The sequence below is a fragment of the Salvelinus fontinalis genome, chromosome 37 (assembly GCF_029448725.1).
Source record: "Salvelinus fontinalis isolate EN_2023a chromosome 37, ASM2944872v1, whole genome shotgun sequence".
Classification (NCBI taxonomy): Eukaryota; Metazoa; Chordata; class Actinopteri; order Salmoniformes; family Salmonidae; genus Salvelinus; species Salvelinus fontinalis.
This window is the reverse complement of record NC_074701.1, coordinates 23,914,769-23,935,920: the sequence shown is the minus strand read 5'-3', so window position 1 is coordinate 23,935,920 and position 21,152 is coordinate 23,914,769. Positions and strand designations below refer to the sequence as shown.

Sequence of the window (21,152 nt, the reverse complement as noted above, 5' to 3'; positions counted from 1 at the left end):
CAGAATTTTACATAATTATGACATAACATTGAAGGTTGTGCAATGTAACAGCAATATTTAGACTTAGGTTGTGCAATGTAACATAAATATTTAGACTTAGGGTTGCCACCCATTCGATAAAATACAGAACGGTTCCGTATTTCACTGAAAGAATAAATGTTTTGTTTTCGAAATGATAGTTTCCGGATTTGCCCATATTAATGACCTAAGGCTCATATTTCTGTGTGTTTGATATTTGATAGAGCAGTCTGACTGAGTGGTGGTAGGGAGCAGCAGGCTCGTACGCATTCATTCAAACAGCACTTTTCTGCGTTTGCCAGAAGCTCTTCGCAATGCTTGAAGCACAGCACTGTTTATGACTTCAAACCTATCAACTCCCGAGATTAGGCTGGCAATACTATAGTGCCTGTAAGAACATCCAATAGTCAAAGTTATATGAAATACAAACGGTATAGAGAGAAATAGTCCTATAATAACTACAACCTAAATCTTCTTAACTGGGAATATTGAAGACACATGTTACAAGGAACCACCAGCTTTCATATGTTCTCATGTTCTGAGCAAGGAACGTAAACGTTAGGTTTTTTACATGGCATAAATTGCACTTTTACTTTCTTCTCCAACACCATGTTTTTGCATTATTTAAACCAAATTGAACATGTTTCATTATTTATTTGAGACTACATCTATTTTATTTATGTATTATATTAAGTTAAAATAAAAGTGTTCATTCAGTATTGTTATAATTGTCATTATTTCAAATCGGCCAGATTAATCGGTATCGGCTTTTTTTGGTCCTCCAATAATCGGTATCGGTGTTGAAAAATCATATTCGTCGACCTCTACTAAAGGCTACTGGTTGTAGTGAAAGTAAGGAAAACAATAACAAGAAAGTGTTATACAAGTTTAAGTAGTTGATGGTTATGTTGTCAAAGTTTGAGCACAAATTTTAACACTGTCAGTTCTGCAATCTTTATAAGAGCATGTGACAACGAGCTGCACTGTTAAGAGGTTACTGTGCATTTCACAGTAACTTAATGGCAGTTAGTTGCCTGGAAGTTGCTGTGAATTTTGCATTACCTAACTGGCAACTAGCTGTCATTAAGTTGTTGTAAAATTCACAGTAATTTAATAGTCAGTAACTGCTAGTAACTTGCAACTAGCTGTCAGTAACTTACTGGACTTTACTGATTACAAGATTGTTTAACATTAGTTGACAACTACTAAGCAGTCTTTAAGGTAACCACACTTGGGACTCAGCCTCACCTGGTCTCAACCTCTTGGTGGACAGCAAACTGACTTTCCTGACACACTATCAGGTCAGTGAGTGTGACAGATCAGACAGAACAAGTTTATGCATTAAAACTACTTGCAGCGAGCTGACAGTACTATTGAAAAATAAACATTAACTTCCTGATGACCAACTCCCATTAACTTCCTGGAAAATGCAGTAACCACTTAACAGTGCAGCTGTTGATTGTCACAAGCGTTTACAAAGACTGTAGAACTGGGAGTAGACAAATGAGGTGCTCAACCTCAACAACAAAGACAAATACCAAAACTTAGTGAAACCAAAGCGCTGTAACATACATTGGCACAAATACAACATACTTTAGACCATGCCCCCAAATATGCTTTTAACAATCTCTATCATAACCATAGGCCGGCCCAGTGGTGTAGGAAAGTCCGGTTGCTTGCAACCGAGAGGTTGTGAGTTAAAATCCCAAGTGAGGTTGACTCCCAAGTAATCAGAATACAGCAACATACTGTCCCTTACAGCAATAATACCGTATCCAGTTCTAAAAATACATTAACTTTTTGTAAATGTACAGTTTTTTTCACTGCAACCACCCGGGAAATGTTTAACAGTGTAATGAAGAACCATACACAAAGGGTTATTCAAAGAACTGATATTAAAAGGTTCTCCACAATGCAAAAAAAGTGTTTCCCCTACAGAATGATTAACCTTGTTTTGGTACTAACTAGCACTTTGTTTGAGAATGTAGGGTTAATGTTTAATTGATGGAGATGAATGGAAACCACTGTACACCACACTTAGCCTTTCTAGCCTTACTGAATGACCTAAGCACAAACAAATATCACAGTTAATCAGTGTTTGGCCATACCTGTCTAATGAGTGGCCTCCGGATAGCCAACGTAGACCAACAAGGAAATAAAGTTGAGTGATTAGAAGAACAAAAGAAAAGGGAGTAGTGTGTGGGGGTGTCATAAAGAAGGGGTGTAAGCAATGAAGGATAGAATGAGGGATATTTAAAGAGCAAAAACATGGGCTTTGTACATAACAACACTTAAGAAATGTCTGTGAAGAAATGGGTATGTTTATTGACGGTGGCAAGTCTCCTAATTCAAGGTGAGTCTTTTTGAGCTTATTGGATTGACCACTATACTTTTCTGTGGCAGGAGTGGGGTTGTCTACGGACTTGTCCGAATACCCGTACTAGTGTACCACATACTTAAACTACATACTATGTACTCATCGTCGCATACTATTAAGCACGTAGCCTACTGTTTAGTGAAAAGTATGCAGTATGCCACCGCAAAGCAGCAGCCTCTCCTGTTCGGCTGAGTAGGTGGGTCAAGGCCGAGTGCGGGTGGATTTTTCCAAACTCAACAGACATTCATCACATTAACCAGACTGATAATAGATTATTTACAATTTGATTAATTTCTCTAAACTCTGAATATAATACGAATGCAGTTATAGGCCTACTCAGGCTGGTTACAGGCAAAATATCACATTCGACCTATACCATATGATCCGTAGTAGTTATCCTGAAACAGATCATTTGGTTCCATTTCAACATATTTCTTAGTGAAACCAAAGCGCTGTAACATATATAGGCTAAATATAAAAAGCCTAGGACACACACCAACATTTTTCAACTGTTCAAATCAAAATGTTATTGCACAGAAAAACGTGGATAGTCGGGTGCAAATACAGTCACAAATTCAGAACCACTGGACAGCAACATTACAAACTAAAGCACTGATCATTGGGAACGAGATCAGAATGACTGCTAAGGCTTGATCCATAAATGAAATGCATAAGTAGGTAGCATGCCTACAAAACTAAAACAATCTGTTAAAATCAAAAGGCCTGAATAACATCACATCAATAATAAGACCACACCCAGAGTGACGACGCATTCATAAATCAAAATATGGTTTAGTATTTAGTTTAAAAGCTCTGACGAGAACAATAAACACTTTTCATTGAGAAAACAGAAATCCACTTTGGGTAAAAATAAAATAAAAAATACTTCTGTTTTCAAAGATGAACCTAAAATACGATTTTCATGATACTTTTAAAAAGAACAGAAACTACTTAGCCTAGATTTGAGCACCACCACAGAATCTTTGGGAATCTTCCCAATTAACTAACCTAGTTTTGTTGTTGGTTACTTGAAGAGAACTAGGGCCTATTACTCACAGCCCACCTCTTCCAGTGCATTGTGGAAAAGTATTCATTAAATTCTACTAGATGAAGAGCCGAAATTACTGTAACATCCTGGAATTTAAACCATATTTGATTTTAGAAATGTTGCATACTATCAAAAATTATGGATATAGTGACAAGATACATGGGAGTTGTTGTCCACAAAAATGTTGAATAGTTGCCATTGTTGAATACTTGTTTCGGATTGACTTGGGGTGTGTTCGTAAATTCAATCTGGAGTGCCAGAGTGCACCCTAGTAAAGCTGGTCAAATCAAATCAGATGGTTAGGTTGGTTACATGTTATCCAGAGCGTTGTTTACTAACTGTGCAGCTGGCAACAATTTAATTAAGCATTTTTGCTGACTTTTATTGATACTGGCAATATTTGACAGGTGTTGAACGTTCGTAAATTCATCAGTTATTCTGCACTCTGGCACACTCAAACGAGAGTGCTCTGAAATCGTAGTAGATAGCCAGAGTGAATTCACAAACGAACTAAGAAATGGATAATCAGCAAGAGGAAGTTCATTCTATTGCTAAATTCCCAATCTGGCCTTCATACCATCATGGCCATCTGATCATCTCGAGTTTACAATTGTCTCATTCATCTTCCATTCTCTCCCCTGTAACTATTCCCCAGGTCATTGCTGTAAATGAGAATGTATTCTCATTTATGAGTTGATTATCCCTTCTATACCATGGCTATAATTTAACACATGAAATGTGATCATTTAGCTACAAATGTGTTCAACATCCACTGAAGTAGCTAGCAAGTTTACTAGATTGCTGTAGTTGTTGCCTTGGTAATCAGACTTCAAATCAAATCACATTTTATTGGTCACATACACATGATTAGCAGATGTTATTGAGGGTGTATCGAAATGCTTGTATTTTTTTGTTTTATTATAACACATTAAAATAATACTTAAAAGTTGCTTTAAGACCTCGAAGCACGGCGCCATCTTTCACGAATAGCTGATGGTTTAACCAAACCATCAGTCCTAGCGTACTATTATGACAATCAAATTCAACAATGACAATAATGTTTTCCATTCAACTTTTGTTTTCAAAAGCAGCTTAAACATAGAACATTCAAGAATGAACAATACAGTGTAAATATACAGTGCATTATAGAGAATTATGCAATGGGTGGCTCTAATCCTGAATTCTGATTGGTTAAAAGTGCATTCCAGCCGTTGTCTACTCCACAAGTTACCACCGGCTAAATCTATGACGTTAAAATGCCTATTTACTCTGTTCCATCTGACTGCGCAATCCACTGTCTCATCAGCCCAGACAGGGAAGTTACAAACTTGATTTCCACTATAAAAAGCATCTAGACATTTTCTCACATTTCTTTTAGGCTAACATTTAGTTTTCAACAGCGGAGATTTGTATAAACCTTGCTGTCTGTCTCTCCGACATTTGCAACATTGTTTCAATATTCAAATTCGATCTCCAACTGTCCCATAGTAATGAACATGTAGGGGTCGGGCACGAGAGTGAGGCAGGCAGCATTTCACAGCCAGTCGAAATCATGAATGAGCTGGCATAATTTTTTATGGATATATACAAAATAAATGTCAATTGAGAAAAAAGGTCAAATGAAACGAAGTGCAGCTAGTTTGCAGTCTTCCCACCTTCTGTTTGAAGTGATTGTAACGGGCGTCGTAATCCTCGGACGAGGAGGAAAGGCGAGAAGGATCAGACCAATATGCAAAGTGGAAGTGGTCATCTTTTAATTCACGTAGACTGAACATTTATCATACAAAACAACAAACGTGACAAAACCGCAAACAGTCCCGTGTGGTACTAACAATGACACGAGATACAAACACCCACAAAACACACGTGAATCCCAGGCTGCCTAAGTATGATTCTCAATCAGGGACAACGATTGACAGCTGTCTCTGATTGAGAATCATACCCGGCCGAACACAGAAAATAACATCGACAACCCACCCCAACTCACGCCCTGACCAACTAAATAAATACAAGAAAAAAGGAAAAACAGGTCAGGAACGTGACATAACCCCCCCTTAAGGTGCGAACTCCGGGCGCACCAGCATAAAGTCTAGGGGAGGGTCTGGGTGGGCGTCTGTCCACGGTGGCGCCTCTGGCGCTGGTCGTGGTCCCCACCCCACCATAGTCAAACCCCGCTTCCTTGGCCTCCTCCCAATGACCACCCTCCATATAACCCCCATTAGATTAAGGGGCAGCACCGGAATGAGGGGCAACACCGGAATGAGGGGCAGCACCGGACTGAGGGGCAGCACCGGAATGAGGGGCAGCACCGGACTGAGGGGCAGCACCGGACTGAGGGGCGGATCCTGGCTGGCTGGCTGGCTCTGGCGAATCCTGGCTGGCTGGCTCTGGCGGATCCTGGCTGGATGGCTCTGGCAGGTCCTGGCTGGACGGCTCTGGCTGGTCCTGGCTGGACGGCTCTGGCTGGTCCTGGCTGGACGGCTCTGGCTGGTCCTGGCTGGTCCTGGCTGGACTGCTCTGGCGGCTCGGGACAGACGGACAGCTCTGACGGCTCGGGACAGACGGACAGCTCTGACGGTGCTGGGCAGGCAGGCAGCTCAGACAGCGCTGGGCAGGCAGACAGCTCAGACACTGGCTGCGCTGGAGAGGAGGAAGGCTCTGACAGCGCTGGCCAGGTGGGAGCAGCTGGAGAGAGAACCCGGAGAGACAGCCTGGTGCGGGCGGCTGCCACCGGAGGACTGGTACGTGGAGGTGGCACCGGGTATACCGGACCGTGAAGGAGGACACGCGCTCTTGAGCACCGAGCCTGCCCAACCTTACCAGGTTGAATGGTCCCCGTAGCCCTGCCAGTGCGGCGAGGTGGAATAGCCCGCACTGGGCTATGCTGGCGAACCGAGGACACCATCTGTAAGGCTGGTGCCATGTATGCCGGTCCGAGGAGACGCACTGGTGGCCAGATGCGTTGGGCCGGCTTCATGACATCCGGCTTGATGCCCAGCCTAGCCCTACCAGTGCGGCGAGGTGGAATAGCCCGCACTGGGCTAAGCACGCTTACTGGGGACACCGTGCGCTTTACCGCATAACACGGCGTCTGACCAGTACGACGCCCTCTCACTCCACGGTAAGCACAGGGAGTTGGCTCAGGTATCCTAACCGGCTTTGCCACACTCCTCGTTCCCCCCCCCTAAGAAATGTTTGGGTCTGACTCTCGGGCTCCCAACCGCGTCGCCGCGCTGCCTCCTCATACCAGCGCCTCTCTGCCTTCGCTGCCTCCAGCTCCGCCTTGGGACGGCGATATTCCCCTGGCTGAGCCCAGGGTCCTTTGCCGTCCAGGATCTCCTCCCAAGTCCACGAGTCCTGTGTTTTCTTCCACTGCTGTTGCCGCCCTTCTCCACTCCGCTTGGTCCTTTGGTGGTGGGTGTTTCTGTAACTGTGTCATAATCCTCCTCCTCGGACGAGGAGGAGAGGCGAGAAGGATCAGACCAATATGCTGATTGGAAAGTGGTCATCTTTTAATTCACGTAGACTGAACACTTAATATACAAAACAACAAACGTGACAAAACCGCAAACAGTCCCGTGTGGTACTAACACTGACACGAGATACAAACACCCACAAAACACACGTGAATCCCAGGCTGCCTAAGTATGATTCTCAATCAGGGACAACGATTGACAGCTGTCTCTAATTGAGAATCATACCCGGCCGAACACAGAAAATAACACATCGACAACCCACCCCAACTCACACCCTGACCAACTAAATAAATACAAGAAAAAAGGAAAAACAGGTCAGGAACGTGACAGTGATTGTGTAAGCTGTGTTGTTGGCTGGCTCCTCTGAACATGTATCCTGACTAGAGAGTACATTTTCTATGCCAGGCAAAATTGTGCCTCATTAGCTCATTGTTAAAGATGTATCCAAATAAATGTCGCTAGAAAACAGCTTAAACAAATTCAGCTACTGTTGTTATTCTGGCTACACTGTTTGACGTGACTGTAAGTTAGCCGTAGTTGGCTAGCTAGCTAGCAAGGGATAAGAATGTTGCCAGCCAGTATGCCAATGGAACATTTAGAACAAAAGACTGGGTCGCGTCCATAGATACAGAACAAAAAGACTGAATGACTGGGTCGTATCTCTGGCAACCGAACCAATAGAACAAACGACCAGTCGGCTTGGGCAGCAACCCTAGATTTGTTTCGGGACTGTATATTGTGGAAGGATGAAATAGTATGAATAAATTATTCAACATAACGTTGATGAAAATGTATCACTCATTATTTGAATATGTTGTTAACCCATTGTATAAACGCAAGGTTGGCCTGGCAAGGATTTAAATCGATGAATAGTGCCCCCCACATAGGCAGAGGAAAAACCAGTGCTGACCTTGGGAGATATGAGGGCCAGAACATGGCTAATGAACTAAATGTTTTCTTCTCAAGATCTGAATCAGACAACCTTGTGTCGGTGGTAAAACAAATGGAAGCATCATTACAAATGTTTGAGAGAGTTGTTGGTGTTAAACAGTCTGATGTTTTAAAGTTGTTCAGGGGATGTAACACATACAAAAACCCAGGCCCAGACAAAGTAAGTGGACATGTGTTAAAGCACTGTGCTGAACAATTGGCTGGTGTTTTTACAGACATTTTCCAATCCTCACTCGACCAGCAACACGTGCCAGTATTGTGGAAAAACTCAATAATTATACCAATTCCTAAAGCATCTAATCCCTCTGTGCTGACTACCGCCCTGTCATTTTGACATCCTTAGTAATGTAATGCCTTGAGAAACTTGTGAAAGTCATATTCTCAGCGTCACCCAGAGGCTTCTCGACCCATTTCAGTTTGCCTATCAGCCTAGCAGAGGAGTTGATGATGCCATTCTTACCCTCCTTAACATGGTCTATAGACATCTAGAGGATGCCAGATCCCATGTTAGGGTTCTGTTTGTTGACTTTTCTTCTGCCTTCAACACAATCCAGCCCTACATTCTGGCACAGAGTCTCATTCGGGACTTCTCCTTAGATGGGGGACTGGTTTTGTGGCTGTTGGACTTCATGAGCCAACGCTGACAGCGAGTCAAAATAGGTCCCCACGTGTTGGACATACACAATACCAACACAGGCTCTATTCAGGGATGTGTTTTGTTCCCACTCCTGTACATCTTGTACACAAATAGTTGTACTAGTTCCCATCCTGACAGACACCTCGTTAAGTTCGCTGATGACACTGCCTTAATCAGCCTGTTGCATGATGAAGAGGAACATCAATGCCCGGTCCTAGATGACTTTGTAGAGTGGTGTGAGGAATCACACTTGGTCCTCAATACCAACAAGACCAAAGAGATGTGCATAGACTTCAGGAAGTGTACAACACCTACCTCTGTAACATCTATCAGAGGTCAGAATTTGGAGATTGTAGAGGAATACAAATACCTGGGTGTCCTCTTGGACAATAAGCTTCAGTGGAGTAAATGTACAGACCTGATCTACAAAAAGAGTCAACAGAGATTGTACTTTCTCAAAAAGCTGGGATCTTTTAATCTAGACTGTACTATACTGTCTCTGTTTTAGAAATCTTTCATTGAGAGTATTTAAACTTTTTGTAGTGTTTGTTGATTTGGCAATGTCATCCAGAGAAATATGCTGTCAAGGATTATCACCACAGCAAGCAAGGTACTTGGAGTGAAACAGACAGGCCTGGATGAGATCTTTAAGGTGCTTCGTGGGTGTCAGTTGTTGATGTGTGCAGAGGGTCCCTGGTTCGCGCCTGGGTATGGGCGAGGGGACGGACGTAAAGTTAAACTGTTACACCTGCACATTTTTAAATAACTAAAGAAGGGTTGCTAGCCATGTGAAAACGAATCTCTCATCTTCAGCGCTGCCTTGGTTTTGAATTTGGCGGGAGAGGCGAGGCAGGTCATCTTGCGTTGAACTAATAATATGAAATGACTGAAAATCATGAAAGGCCACAGGCTAATAAGGATTGACATACAACATTGCAGTGAATACCAATGCAATTAAGAAACCAATGCATGCAATTTCAATTATTTTCTCCCATGTCAAGCCAAGGTTTAGCACGACACGCAAATATATATATATTTTAAACACCAAGGCAAATTCCCTTGTGTTCCAAGGCTGCCTTCGGTTCCCGACCCCTGCTCTAGAATGCCCTTCAACGCCTATGCTCTGAATTTACGAATGGACAATATGACAACGCTCTGAATTTACGAACAGACAATATGACAACGCTCTGAATTTAAGAACGTCCAGAGCGCACTCTGAGTGCACTCTGGCACTCCAGATTGAATTTACAAACACACCCTTATACAATGGATGGGTCTAATTCTGAAAGCTGATTGGTTAAAACCAACTAGCCTCAATACATGAATATGCATAGCCATGTCGAGACAACTCTGATATTAAGTGTTTTTCTATAAATTTCCGGAACATCTCGTGCTTATATCAGTACACTTGTAACAAATTAAGCATTACAAAACTTATTTTCAATCAAAAAAAACTCAAGTGCAAAAAAGCTATACATTTTTTGTTGTTGACCAAATTCGACACTCTCTCATTGACCACCATACAAAAAATCCTTGCTTGGAGGGAAACAGATTTTTTTCCTGCCGAGTTGGGCCTTCCTCTTTCTCTTCCTCTCTGACTGTATTAAACATTCCATTTTCGCATAGGCCTACTGAGAATTTGTTGTGTGTGATTGCGCTGTTTCCCGCTGTTCGTTGATTTCAGTAACTCATCCCCATATCTAATTGATCAGCTGTTGTCAAAGCAGAAATGAGTATGACATCCGGGCATTTAAAGTATCCTCAATTTTATAACTTTTGCATACTATTAAAATAAAAAAAAATCGCATACTCAAACGCCTGTTATTTAGGATGCGAGTATGGGTATTCGGACAAAACCAGTTACTAAACATTGTTAAATTGATGAGGGTGGAATACCATTACCTACTGTATGCACCATAAAATAAAAAGCGTGGGAAAATATCAGAAAATATAGGCCTATTGTATGATTAAATAACCTATCAGGTGGATATCAGGTGGATTTTGAAACAGATATGGCTTTAATCAATCAATCAATGAAATGTATTTGTAAAACAGCCGATGTCACAAAGTACTATACAGAAACCCAGCCTAAAACCCCAAACAGCAAGCAATGCAGATGTAGAAGCACCGTGGTTAGGAAAAGAGCATTACAGGCATATTAACAATACCAGGAATAATTTCATTAATTAAATATTGATATTCATAAAAATAATTATCTTTATCCAAATATTTCATTATAGCAGTACATGTATTATATTAAATGGCGCGTGTAAAAAGGCATCATTTGACAAATAAATGGTTACACTTGGCGTCACCTCTTCTCTGCCTTGCCGGTATGTGACTGTGTCAACATATAGCTGCAGCAAAAAAAGTGTCATCACAGGTTAAAAATTGCGTCCTCAATCAGTGCACTTCCCTCACCTTTGTCAAAATTATCTGCAGGAAAAACTGATGGCGCCAATATAAGTGGAATATAGAAAATAATATTTTAATACAAATTCATGTATTGTACAATTTGGTTAGCATGATTACACACTGTGTCAGACATAAAATGTCTAAATATGTTGAAGAGAGGCTGTTTTCAGCCTTGTCCTCTTTCTTGTTTGTGATTGTTGTCAGATTTTAATTTAGGAAGCTACCAGGAATTCTAAAAGTTGATTTGCATTGAAAAATCAGTAACATTTGAAGGGAGTATACATTGCCTTTCGAAAGTATTCAAACCCCTTGACTTTTTCCACATTTTGCTAGATTACAGCCTTAAAGCCTTGTTAGGTTACAGGTTACAGCCTGTTTCAATAACACGGTACCTCATTTTGTTTACCTGTCGACCCCAGCCTCGAACTCGGGTCCAGTATGTACCTAACTGACACGCTCTGCCCATTCATCGCCATTTACCCGTTGTTGTCTTAGCTCTCCTGATCAACACCTGTGATTGCTTTATGCCTCTCTCTAATGTCAATATGCCTCTCTCTAATGTCAATATGCCTTGTCTACTGCTGTCTTGGCTAGTTCTTATTGTTTTATTTCACTGTAGAGCCCTCAGTCCCGCTCAAAATGCCTTAGATAGTTATTTTGTCCCACTCCACACACATGCGGAGACCTCACCTGGCTTAACTGGTGCCTCCAGAGACGAAACCTCTCATCGTCACATAACTCCTAGGTTTACCTCCACTGTACTCACATCCTACCATACCATTGTCTGTACATTATGCCCTGAATCTATTCTACTACGCCCAGAAATCTGCTCCTTTTATTCTCTGTATAAATCAATAATGTCGCTCTTGCTGCTGGTGATTCTCTGATCCACCTCTACGCCGACCACACCATTCTGTATACTTCTGTCCCTTTTTTAGACAGTGTGTTAACAAACCTCCAGACAAGCTTCAATGCCATACAACACTCCTTCCGTGGCCTCCAACTGCTCTTAAATGCAAGTAAAACTAAATGCATGCTCTTCAACCAATCGCTGCCCGCACCCGCCCGCCTGTCCAGCATCACTACTCTGGACGGTTCAGACTTAGAATACGTGGAAAACTATAAATACCTAGGTGTCTGGCTAGACTGTAAACTCTCCTTCCAGACTCACATTAAGCATCTCCAAACCAAAATTAAATCTAGAATCGGCTTCCTATTTCACAACAAAGCATCCTTCACTCATGCTGCCAAACATACCCTCGTAAAACTGACTATCCTACCGATCCTTTACTTAGGCGATGTCATTTACAAAATAACCTCCAACACTCTACTCAGCAAATTGGATGTAGTCTATCACAGTGCCATCCGTTTTGTCACCAAAGCCCCATATACTGCCCATCACTGCGACCTGTACGCTCTCGTTGGCTGGCACCCGCTTCATATTCGTTGCCAGACCCACTGGCTCCAGGTCATCTATAAGTCTTTGCTAGGTAAAGCTCCGCCTTATCTCAGCTCACTGGTCACCATAGCAGCACCCTCCCGTAGCACGTGCTCCAGCAGGTATATTTCACTGGTCACCCCCAAAGCCAACTCCTCCTTTGGCCACCTTTCCTTCCAGTTCTCTGCTGCCATTGACTGGAATGAATTGCAAAAATCACTGAAGCTGGAGTCTTATATCTCCCTCACTAACTTTAAGCATCAGCTGTCAGAGCAGCTTACCGATCATTGCACCTGTGCACAGCCCATCTGTAAATAGCCCACCCTCATATTGTTATTATTTTTTTGCTCCTTTGCACACCAGTATCTATACATGTACATTCATCTTCTGCACAACTATCACCCCAGTGTTAATTGCTAAATTGTAACTATTTCGCCACTATGACCTATTTATTGCCTTAACTCCCTAATCTTACTATATTTGCACACACTGTATATGGATTTTTCTATTGTGTTATTGACTGTACGTTTGTTTATCTCATGTGTAACTCTGTGTTGTTTGTGTCACACTGCTTTGCTTTGTCTTGGCCAGGTCGCAGTTTTAAATGAGAACTTGTTCTCAACTAGCCTACCTGGTTAAATAAAGGTTAAATAAATAAAAAATATTCTAAAATGTATTAAATTGTTTTTTACCCCTCATCAATCTACACAATACCCCATAATGACAAAACAAAAACAGGATTTTAGAAATGTTTGCTAATTTATTAAAAATAAAACACTGAAGTATGACATTTACATAATTATTCAGACCCTTTACTTAGTACTTTGTTGAAGCACCTTTGGCAGCGACGACAGCCTTGAGTCTTCTTGGGTATGACGCTACAAGCTTGGGACACCTGTATTTGGGGAGTTTCTCCCATTCTTCTCTGTAGATCTTCTCAAGCTCTGTCAGGTTGGATGGGGAGCGTTGCTGCACAGCTATTTTCAGGTCTCTCCAGAGATGTTTGCTCTGTCTGGGCTCTGGTTGGGCCACTCAAGGACATTCAGAGACTTGTCTCGAAGCCACTTCTGTGTTGTCTTGGTTGTGTGCTTAGGGTTGTTGTCATGTTGGAAGGTGAACTTTCGCCCCAGTCTGAGGTCCTGAGCGCTCTGGAGAAGGTTTTCATCAAGGATCTCTCTGTACTTTGCTCCGTTCATTTTTGCCTCAATCCTGACTAGTCTTCCAGTCCCTGCCGCTGAAAAACATCCCCACAGTATGATGCTGTCACCACCATGCTTCACCGTAGGGATGGTGTCAGGTTTCCTCCAGAAGTGACGCTTGCATTCAGGCCAATCTTGGTTTCATCAGACCAGAGAATCTTGTTTTTCATGGTCTGAGAGTCTTTAGGTGTCTTTTGGCAAACTCCAAGCAGACTGTTGTGCCTTTTACTGAGGAGTAGGACTGGGCGGTATACCGTATTTTACTATAAACCTGTATTAATGCACGGAACGGTTTGGGTTTTTGCTTCACCTTCTATACTGGTATTTGAATGTTTGGTTTGTTAAATGTGATACCGTCGTGTGTAATGTCTTTTTATAGTTTACTCCGCTACTTGAGTCATCCCTCTCCGCACTCTCTTTCCACACCGCTTTCCACACAGACTGAGTCCCACCCCCTGTCACTCAAGGAGCGAATTTGTTATTGCTTGACCACGAGACACTTTCGTTCAGTCTGCATGGTCAATGCAGCACATGCAACAATGTTGATGACAACAATGTTGTTTCCAATTTGATCTTAATATAAATCCACAAGCGTTCTATAATTACAATATTAGTTTGTGTTTCTTACATCTCCAAAGAGCTAGTTTGTATTTTCTTAGTAATTTAAGCTAAATCGTGTTAGCCATTAATGCTAATCGCTAGTTAGCTGGCTAGCTAATAGAAGTACTGAGCCAGAGCAAACATAGCTAATACAACCTGATACCAGTGCTGGTGGGGGCCTAAATCAGCATGTTGTTTGTGCAACAGTATCTTCTAAATCAAAGAGGAATAGGCGAGGCATGAATATGTTGCCTATATGAAGAAAGATTTCATGTATCCAAAGATTATAAGGTCTCCCAGAGGAAACACGGATCATCACTTTGGTTCCTACAATGTCACAATAACTCGTCCATGGTATTTTCATTCCTTGTCATGTCAAAAAGCACTGTATTCAAAGTGCCCACTGTTATTTATATTCTAACTATAGAATTAAAATAAGCATTCTATTTCCATGATTACAAAAGTTCACCCAAGTGTTTTAATCTAAATCGCAATTGCAACATTTGGTTAAAAATAAGGCCTAGTATTTTTGCCCATATCGTGTCAGTGTGGAAATGATCTCAAATGAGGGTAGGAAATGCAGAAATTGATGGAAATGCAGGAAATAATTTTAGGTTGAAGTTGAATTGAACCGTATAAAACAATCCGAATGTAGAAAAACCCATTGAAATCATTTAGAACATATGTGTCACGCATGATATGATATTTTGGCCATATCGCCCAGCCCTACTGACGAGTGGCTTCCGTCTGGCCACTCTACCATAAAGGCCTGATTGGTGGAGTGCTGCAGAGACGGTTGTCCTTCTGGAAGGTTCTCCCATCTCCAAAGAGGAACTCTAGAGCTCTGTCAGAGTGACCATTGGGTTCTTGGTCACCTCCCTGACCAAGGACCTTCTCCCCCGATTGCTCAGTTTGGCTGGGTGGCCAGCTCTAGGAAGAGTCTTGGTGGTTCCAAACTTATTCCATTTCCATTTAAGAAGGATGGAGGCCACTGTGTTCTTGGGGACCTTCAATAATGCAGAACGTTTTTGGTACCCCCCAGATCTGTGCCTTGACACAATCCTGTCTCGGAGCTCGACAGACAATTCCTTCAACTTCATGGCTTGGTTTTTGCTCTGACATGCATTGTCAATTGTGGGACCATATATCGACAGGTGTGTGCCTTTCCAAATCATGTCCAATCAATTGAATTTACCACAGGTGGATCCAATCAAGATGTAGAAACATCTCAAGGATGATCAGTGGAAACAGGATGCACCTGAGCTCAATTTCGAGTCTCATAGCAAAGGTTCTGAATACTTATGTAAATATGGTATTTCAGGTTTTTATTTGTATTTTGTTTTTCTAAAAACTTGTTTTCACTTTGTCATTATGGGGTTTTGTGTAAAGAGTGCTGAGGATATATTTTTTTTAATCCATTTTAGAATAAGGTATTTTGGGGGGGGGGGGGGAGTCAAGGTGTCTGAATAGTTTCCGAAGGCACTGTATACACTGAGTCTACAAAACATTAGGAACATCTTGCTAATACTGTGTAGCAATATTTTTTGCCCTCAGAACAGCTTCAATTCGTCTTGGTGTGTACTCTACAAGGTGTCGAAAGCCTTCCACAGAAATGCTTGCCCATGTTGACTCCAATGCTTCCCACAGTTGTGCCAAGTTAGCTGGATGTCCTTTGCGTGGAGGAACATTCTTGATAAACACAGGAAACTGTTGAGCGTGAAAAACCCAGCAGCGTTGCAGTTCTTGACACACTCAAACAGGTGCGCCTGGCACCTAGTACCATACCCTGTTCAAAGGCACTTAAATATTTTGTATTGCCCATTCACCCTCTGAATGGGACACATACATTATCCATGTCTCAATTCTCTTAAGGCTTAAAAATCCTTCTTTAACCTTTCGCCTCCCCTTCATCTACACCTATTGAAGTGGATTTAAGAAGAGACATCAATAAGGGATCATAACTTTCACCTGGATTTACCTTGTCAGTGTCAATGAAAGAGCAGCTGTCCTATTGTTTTGTACACTCAGTGTATACATAGGCGTCATGACACTTTTCATGCATCTTTCATTGCCCTTTTTGAGTGTTGCAGTATCCTTCCCAGCGATACACCTCAAAAGTAAATAGTTAATGTAAAACTAGATTTTTCTATAGAATGGCTTGCTACTATAGTGAGAAAAAAACAAGCCAATTGTTGATGAAATCCCTTTACTGACATGATGTATTATGACCTGTTTTGCATGTTATTGTGGCATTAATACGTGTCACATATCAGTTTGCAAACAATGTAAAAAAATAATAAAAAATTGAGTTAATAAAGCCGATTTCTTAAGTAAGGCAGCTCCAAAATGCAGGTGTTTCAGCCTAGATCAGTAGTTTCTCTAGTGGTGAGGCAGCCAGTGGAAATGCAGAGCATGGGGTTTGGTAATGTTCTCTAGTTGCGCCATGATTGGCTCAGGGTTCTGTCACTCATGGGGACACTATGTCACCACAAAATCTACAGGGAGAGCTCGAAAATTCAAGCCCCTTGGATGCTGCCATAGAGTTATATTATAAGTACCCATCCAAGAAGTGGCCACAGATAAAATGATGTCAACTCACTATCTACAGTAGCTTTGATCGGACTGATCATGTCAAAATCATACTTTCAAAATCTTAGCTAGCAAGCTAGCAGTCATCATCATTAATCAAGTTGACAATCTACTGGCAAATCCTTTTCAATCCTTGTCAAATGAAGCGAAATTAGAGATTTAACGTCTCGGTGCTCATGTACCATTGGACAGAAACATTACACAACAAGTCGGAAATTGCAAATTCAACCATTAATGGTTTGGAAGGAAGCAGTGGCTAACTGCAAGCATCTCAAAGAAATCACTATTTTGCTTCCCCTGCCTGCTATTCAGTGGAGAGGGTGTGTGGTTCAAGTCTGGGTTTAAGGGCTTAAAACATCTGTCTGAAAGGGTTTGAAAACATGAGAATTGTCACGCCCTGACCTTGGAGATCTTTTTATGTCTCTATTTTGGTTGGTTAGTGGTGAGTTTGGGTGGGCATTCTATGTCTGGTGTTCTATGTTGTTCTATGTTTTGTATTTCTATGTGTTTGGCCTGGTATGGTTCCCAATCAGAGGCAGCTGTCTATCGTTGTCTCTGATTGAGAACCATACTTAGGTAGCCTGTTCCCACCTGTGTTTGTGGGTAGTTGTTTTCTGTTTTCTGTATTGCACCTTGCAGAACTGTTCGTTTGTCGTTTTGTTGTTTTGTTCAAGTGTTTCGTATTTATTAAAAGTAATATGGACACTTACCACACTGCATCTTAGTCCTCTTCTCCTTCTCCCGACGACGTTCGTTAAAGAACTACCCACCAGCAAAGGACCAAGCAGCGTGGAAGGGACTCCTGGACATGGGAGGAAATATTGGACGGAAAGGGATCCTTGGCACCATCGGGAGAGTACCGCCGTCCGAAAGAGGAGCTGGAGGCAGCTAGAGCGGAGCGGCAACACTATGAGGAATTGGTTCGAGGTAACGTGCACGAGAGGCAGCCCCAGAATTTTTGGGGACGGGGGCACACGGGGAGATTGGTGGAGTCAGGTAGGAGACCTGAGCCAACTCCCCGTGCTTACCGTGGCGAGAGAGTGACCGGGCAGGCACCGTGTTATGCGGTGAAGCGCACGGTGTCCCCAGTGCGCACGCATAGCCCGGATCGCTACATCGCAGCTCCTCGCATCGGCCGGGCTAGAGTGGGCATCGAGCCAGGAGGGATGATGCCGGCTCAGCGCATCTGGTCTCCAGTGCGTCTCCTCGGCCCGGGTTACACTGCACCACCCCTACGCACGGTGTCCCCGGTTCGCCAGCACAGCCCAGTGCGGCCTGTTCCAACTCCCCGCACTTGCCGGGCTACAGGGGGTATCCAGCCAGGACGAGTTGTGCAGGCTCGTTGCTCGAGACCTCCAGTGCGCCTCCACGGCCCAGTGCATCCGGTGCCTCGGCCAAGGACAAGGCCTCCTGCATGTCTCCCCAGCCTGGTGAGTTCTGTGCCTGTGCTAAGCCCTAACCCTCCTGCATGTCTCCCCAGCCTGGTGAGTCCTGTGCCTTCTCCCAGAGCCAGGCCTCCTGTGTGTCTCTCCACTCCAGTGATGATCCATGGCAAGAAGCCTCCAGTGGTGATCCATGGCACAAAGCCTCCAGTGATGATCCATGGCAAGAAGCCTCCAGTGATGATCCATGGCACGAAGCCTCCAGTGATGATCCATGGCAAGAAGCCTCCAGTGATGATCCATGGCAAGAAGCCTCCAGTGGTGATCCATGGCACGAAGCCTCCAGTGATGATCCATGGCACGAAGCCCCCAGTGATGATCCATGGCACGAAGCCCCCAGTGATGATCCATGGCAAGAAGCCTCCAGTGATGATCCATGTCACGAAGCCTCCAGTGATGATCCATGGCAAGAAGCCTCCAGTGGTGATCCATGGCACGAAGCCTCCAGTGATGATCCATGGCACGAAGCCCCCAGTGATGATCCATGGCACGAAGCCTCCAGTGATGATCCATGGCACGACGCCTCCAGTGATGCTCCATGGCACGAAGCCTCCAGTGATGATCCATGGCACGAAGCCTCCAGTGATGATCCGTGGCACGAAGCCTCCAGTGATGATCCATGGCACGAAGCCTCCAGTGAGGATCCATGGCAAGAAACCTCCAGTGAGGAGTTATGGCACGAGGCCTCCAACGAAGGCCATCAGTCCGGAGCCTCCAGCGACGCCCTCTAGTCCGGAGACTCCAGCGTCGCCCTCTAGTTCGGAGCCTCCAGCGACGCCCTCTAGTCCGGAGCCTCCAGTGTCGCCCTCTAGTCCGGAGCCTCCAGCGTCACCCTTTAGTCTGGAGCCTCCAGTGACGCCCTCTAGTCCGGAGCAGCCAGAGTCTCCCTCCTGTCCGGAGCAGCCAGAGTCTCCCTCATGTCCGGAGCAGCCAGAGTCTCCCTCCTGTCCGGAGCAGCCAGAGTCTCCCTCCTGTCCGGAGCAGCCAGAGTCTCCCTCCTGTCCGGAGCAGCCAGAGTCTCCCTCCTGTCCGGAGCAGCCAGAGTCTCCCTCCTGTCCGGAGCAGCCAGAGTCTCCCTCCTGTCCGGAGCAGCCAGAGTCTCCCTCCTGTCCGGAGCAGCCAGAGTCTCCCTCCTGTCCGGAGCAGCCAGAGTCTCCCTCCTGTCCGGAGAAGCCAGAGTCGCCCTCCTGTCCGGGGCCCGCTGCGAGGGTCCCCAGTCCGGGGTCGGCGGTAAGGGTCCCCGCTCCAGAGGCGCCACCTAAGTGGGCCAAGACTAAGGTGGAGCGGGGTCCACGTCCCGCACCAGAGCCTCCACTTCGGTGAAATGCCCACCCAGACCCTCCCCTATAGGTTCAGGTTTTGCGGCCGGAGTCCACACCTTTGGGGGGGCGGGGGGGTACTGTCACGCCCTGACCTTGGAGATCTTTTTTATGTCTCTATTTTGGTTGGTCAGGGCGTGAGTTTGGGTGGGCATTCTATGTCTGGTGTTCTATGTTGTTCTATGTTTTGTATTTCTATGTGTTTGGCCTGGTATGGTTCCCAATCAGAGGCAGCTGTCTATCGTTGTCTCTGATTGAGAACCATACTTAGGTAGCCTGTTCCCACCCGTGTTTGTGGGTAGTTGTTTTCTGTTTTCTGTATTGCACCTTGCAGAACTGTTCGTTTGTCGTTTTGTTGTTTTGTTCAAGTGTTTCATATTTATTAAAAGTAATATGGACACTTACCACGCTGCACCTTGGTCCTCTTCTCCTTCTCCCGACGACGTTCATTACAAGAATTGTGCATCACATATAGACAACGCTGTTAAACTGGGATTAATGGATGAATCAAACATTGTTGCTCAGCTAGAAATATAGACGAGCCATCGACCTTCACAACCAACAAACGGAGGAGAATAGGTACGTGCTTTCCCGAATTATAGCATGCATTCAATTGTGTGGCAATTGTTAGACAGCACTGCGAGGCCATGACGAGTCCGCCGATTCCTTGAACCCAGACGTTTTCAGGTGTATTTTTGAGACCATGCGTGAAATCTATTTTTAAGGGTACGTCAAGCACGATCCATAACAAACTTTTGGATTGTATGTATATGAAGCGTACAGAAAAGCTATAGCTAAGGAGGTGTCTGACTCCTTTTGCGTCTGCACAGGCAGACAAGACCACTGACGTCTCCTGTAAATCACAGATGGTAATAGTGCTGCGCTACATGGTTGCCAGACAACAGTGTGTGTGAGAGGTTTTTGTAGAGGTGAAGGACAAAACTGGTGTTGGCCTCTCCAAAACCATCAAACAAGTCCTAGCGCCACTGAATGTCAAGGAGAAGCTTCCTGCACAAACCTACGACAGGGCAGCGGTGATGAGTAGTAATGTACTTGCTGTCCAAACCCTACTGAAGGATTCCTTTCCGACCGCCGAACTCCAGTGTGCTACCAATCTATGGCCTGTGGGCAAACAGGAGAATTGAAAAGGGAGCTGTTCACTGTCTATCGACATCCTGAGCTGCACACTGGAAAGACAGCACATTCTTTATTGAAATCACTCTATGAAAACAACCTGCAGGAGGCCTTGTCTGATACGGTCTCTCTTCTCAAAATCATCATCACCACTCCGATGATAACTGCCGAGTCAGATAGAAACTTTCCCCCCTTAAAATAATAAAAACCACACGCAACTCCATGGGCCAGAAAAGGTTAAACGCTATCAATCCAGCATGACTTCATCCAGAGAATGCAAGACTTTGATGACAAAGTAATTGAGAATTTCGCCCACAAGAAGGACCGCCGTGCCAACTTCCTGTTCAAGTGAGCACATCACAACAATGGTGAGTCCATAAATATGTCTAGTATGCTGCTGCATAAGTGATGTAATATGCCAGGGAGATGTGTATACCGTAGCTAAGAAAGTAATACTAAGTGTATGTTGTGTAGTAAGCAGTTAGTAGCCCATGTGCCTCACCCTAAGA

At 44.0% G+C, this 21,152-nt stretch overlaps 1 protein-coding gene across 1 annotated transcript in view; it reads left to right on the top strand.

Annotated features, from left to right (window-relative positions):
- Positions 1-2,136: 2,136 nt before the first annotated feature.
- LOC129836393 (transmembrane protease serine 9-like) overlaps positions 2,137-21,152 on the top strand; it is a 33,526-nt gene continuing 14,510 nt past the window's right edge. The window contains exon 1 of the mRNA XM_055902490.1: positions 2,137-2,371. Coding sequence (XP_055758465.1) covers positions 2,317-2,371 — 55 coding nt within the window. The 5' untranslated portion in view covers positions 2,137-2,316. The remainder of the gene's footprint in view (positions 2,372-21,152) is intronic.